This window comes from Bison bison, unplaced genomic scaffold (assembly GCF_000754665.1).
Source record: "Bison bison bison isolate TAMUID 2011002044 unplaced genomic scaffold, Bison_UMD1.0 scf7180017864321, whole genome shotgun sequence".
Taxonomy (NCBI): domain Eukaryota; kingdom Metazoa; phylum Chordata; class Mammalia; order Artiodactyla; family Bovidae; genus Bison; species Bison bison.
In genome coordinates this window covers 1686744-1689765 of record NW_011494893.1, presented here as the reverse complement: position 1 = coordinate 1689765, position 3022 = coordinate 1686744, and the positions used below count along the sequence as shown (strand labels likewise).

Genomic DNA, 3022 nt, shown 5'->3' with positions numbered 1-3022 from the left:
GTGTCATAATAAGGGAGGAGGTTCTTGGAAATGGTCCCTCGGATCCCCTTGGTTTACGGAGCCTGCCAGGAGGCTGACCTCAAGGAACTTGTGCCTCTTGTGGCCTTAGCGGCCCAGATGTGGATGCGGGCACACGCTGGCTTCCTAGCCCCCTGCTCCTCCTCTGCTGTATCATCAGGGGAGGTCTGTGTGGCTGGTGTTCCGTCTTGTATCACACATCCCACGGGGCAGCTTGCAGGTGTCTGGGCCTCCTAGAACCCCCAAGATCCAGTTCAAACTCCAGACCGTGGCTGTGACGCTCCATGGGCCTGGATCCTACCGTCTGTCCCCCTCCTGTCAGGAGCTACCTACACAGACGCCTTTCTCTGCAGGGCCGTCCAGAAGCCTCCCTAGCAGTCTCCCCAGCCCAGGTTCCTGGTTCCTGTGTCCCTCCTCTGAGCTCTCACAGAGCCCGTGGCCTCTCACAGTGGCTCTGATCCCCCAGAGCCCCTCGGGCCCATGTGCAGGACCAGGGAGGTTACTTGGAAGTTTTCCTGAGGACCGTGGCTGGGCTGAGAGTGGTGGGGGTAGGAAGCACAAGTCAGATTGTTTTGTATTTCTTTTTAATAATTGTATCTATTTATCTTGGCTGTGCCGGGTCTTCTTGCCACGAGCCTTTCCTGCAGCTACCGTGGTGGAGGCCCTCTTGGCTCGGTGCTCGGGCTTCTCCTGCCGGTGCTTCTGCTGGTGCAGAGCTCAGGCTCCAGGCCCGTGACTTCAGGAGCTGCGGCTCCCGGGCTCTCAGCCCAGGCTCAGTAGTTGTAGCCTGTGGGCTTAGAAGCCCCTGGGCTGTGGGGTGTTCCCAGACCAGGGATGGAGCCTGTGTCTCCTGCATTGGAAGGCGGTTATTTACCCCTGAGCCACCAGGGCAGCACTGTTGTCTTTAAAACTAGAGCAACATGGTTTGCTCATGGGTCACCTGTGGGGCGCGAAAGGCACCCAGGACTCTCCAGGGTTTGACGGCGGGATGAGTGGTGTCGCCACGAGCAGAGATGGGAGGGTATAGATGGAGCAGGTGGAGGGGAACACGAGCCGCCAGTGTGGGAGCCGAACTGGAGGCTCCTTTGCGTCCAGATGCAGATGTCAGGTGGGCAGGAGCCAGGGGAGAGGTCCTGCTGGGAATGTCCATGTGGAGCCCTCCTGGGTCGGCAGGAGAACAGCTCCTGAGGCCTGAGTGCTGGGAACCAGGGGTGGGAGCTGGAGCTGTGCAGACGAGCTGACGACGCGGAGCTGGGGTGGGTCTGGAAGACAGGACAGTGTGTGTGGGCCCAGGTGGATGGCTCTGATGACTCGTCCAGCGTGTCCACGGGTCTTGATTCAACTTAACGTTTATCCATTTCCTTTATAGAATGTAGAGAAACCTGTGCAAATGATGTTCAAGAAGTCCACCTGTAAAATAACCTACATTGGAGAAATAAGCACCCAGATTCTGGTTCTTCCCTACGTAGGTCAAGAGCTGAACATGGTGATTCTGCTGCCCAGTGAAAGCACGGACTTGAACACGGTAACCAGGCAGCCGTGGCTACGGGCCCGGGGTCTCGTCTGCATCCCTGCTGGGCACTGGGCTCCGGGAACTCGTCTGCAGCTGCGGGCCGCCCCGGGCCCACAGGGTGCGGAGTGTTGGTCGCAGCGGACGGTCCCCGGGGCAGCGCTGCTGCAGACCCTGAGATCTCCTGCCTTCTCCTGCAGGTGGGAAAGGCCCTGACCTACGAGAAATTCATCGCGTGGACGAAGCCGGATGTGATGGACGAGGACGAGGTGGACGTGTTTCTTCCCCGGTTCACGCTGGAGGAGAGTTATGATATGGAAGAGGTCCTCCGAGAACTGGGCATGACTGACGCCTTCGAGGAGGCCCGGGCCGACTTCAGCGGGATGTCGTCCTGGCGAGGCCTGCACCTGTCCAAGGTCATGCACAAGTCCTTCGTGGAGGTCACCGAGGAGGGCACGGAGGCCGTGGCCGCCACAGGGGCGGAGGTCATGACAGGCTCCCTGATGACCATACCCATGTTCTGTGCCGACCACCCCTTCCTCTTCTTCATCCAGCACAGCAGGACCGGGGCCATCCTGTTCTGCGGCCGCTTCTGCTCGCCGTGACGAGGTGGGGGGGCCCCCCGTTGCCCCTCACCGCTGTCCCCGATCTCTGCGAAGAGATCCCAGGTGACCTTGGCGAGGTCCACAAATAAAGGGCTGATCGAGTCCGCCTGTGTGTGTGTGTCTGTGCGTGTCTGTGTGTCTGTCTGTGTCAGTTTCTGTCTGTGCGTGTATGTCTGTGCGTGTCTGTGTGTCTGTCTGTGTCAGTTTCTGTCTGTGCGTGTGTGTGTGTCTGTGTGTGTCTGTGTGTGTGTGTGTGTGTAGCCCAGCCTGTGCGTCCCCCCGACTCCCTGTTCCCGCTGTCCTGTAGGAGGACCACCCTGGGTCCTCCCTTCCCAGCTCTCCGCTCCTGGGCAGGTCACCGCCACCCTCACCGCCCACCCAGGACCTCTCACCTCTTTCTGAGGCACACTGCGATTGCTTCAGTTCTGAGTCTCAGGGAATTTTACCCCTATCATTTGACTTGCTTCTTAAGTGTCTCTTTAGGTCCAACCTGGTCCTTTCCTCTGTGTCATAAATCCACATTAGGACTGAACAGGGTTTTTAGAGAGAAGCCTCTTGTGAAACTGAAGCTTTCAATCTGTGTAGTTTTCATAAAATTCCTTGGTCTGGAAAAAACCCTCCGAACAGCCATACTTGAAGACCCGCTTCTCTGCCATGTGACACGCAGCGTGGTGGGGGGGGGGGATTAGTGAGCCAGAGGAGGGGTCCCGCCCTCTGACTGGGCTGCCTCTGTGACACGCATCCTTCCTCTCAGCTCCTGGTGCCATTTCGGGGGCTTGACCTCACTGGGTGTGGTGCTGGGTCAGCCTCGGGATCCAGGAATCTCCTGGTTAATCAACGTTCGTTTTTATCCATCAGCCTGATCTGTCTTTCAGTGTTGCTGAGCACT

The 3022-nt window shown here is 58.4% G+C and overlaps 1 protein-coding gene across 1 annotated transcript in view; it reads left to right on the top strand.

Annotated features, from left to right (window-relative positions):
• The window catches only part of SERPINB6 (serpin peptidase inhibitor, clade B (ovalbumin), member 6), a gene marked incomplete at its 5' end in the record, with an annotated part of 7150 nt that extends 4915 nt beyond the window's left edge, over window positions 1–2235 (top strand). Inside the window, 2 exons of the mRNA XM_010853016.1 lie at window positions 1388–1543; window positions 1729–2235. Of these exons, the coding sequence (XP_010851318.1) occupies window positions 1388–1543; window positions 1729–2133 (561 nt within the window). The remainder of the gene's footprint in view (window positions 1–1387; window positions 1544–1728) is intronic.
• Between the last annotated feature and the right edge of the window lie 787 nt (window positions 2236–3022).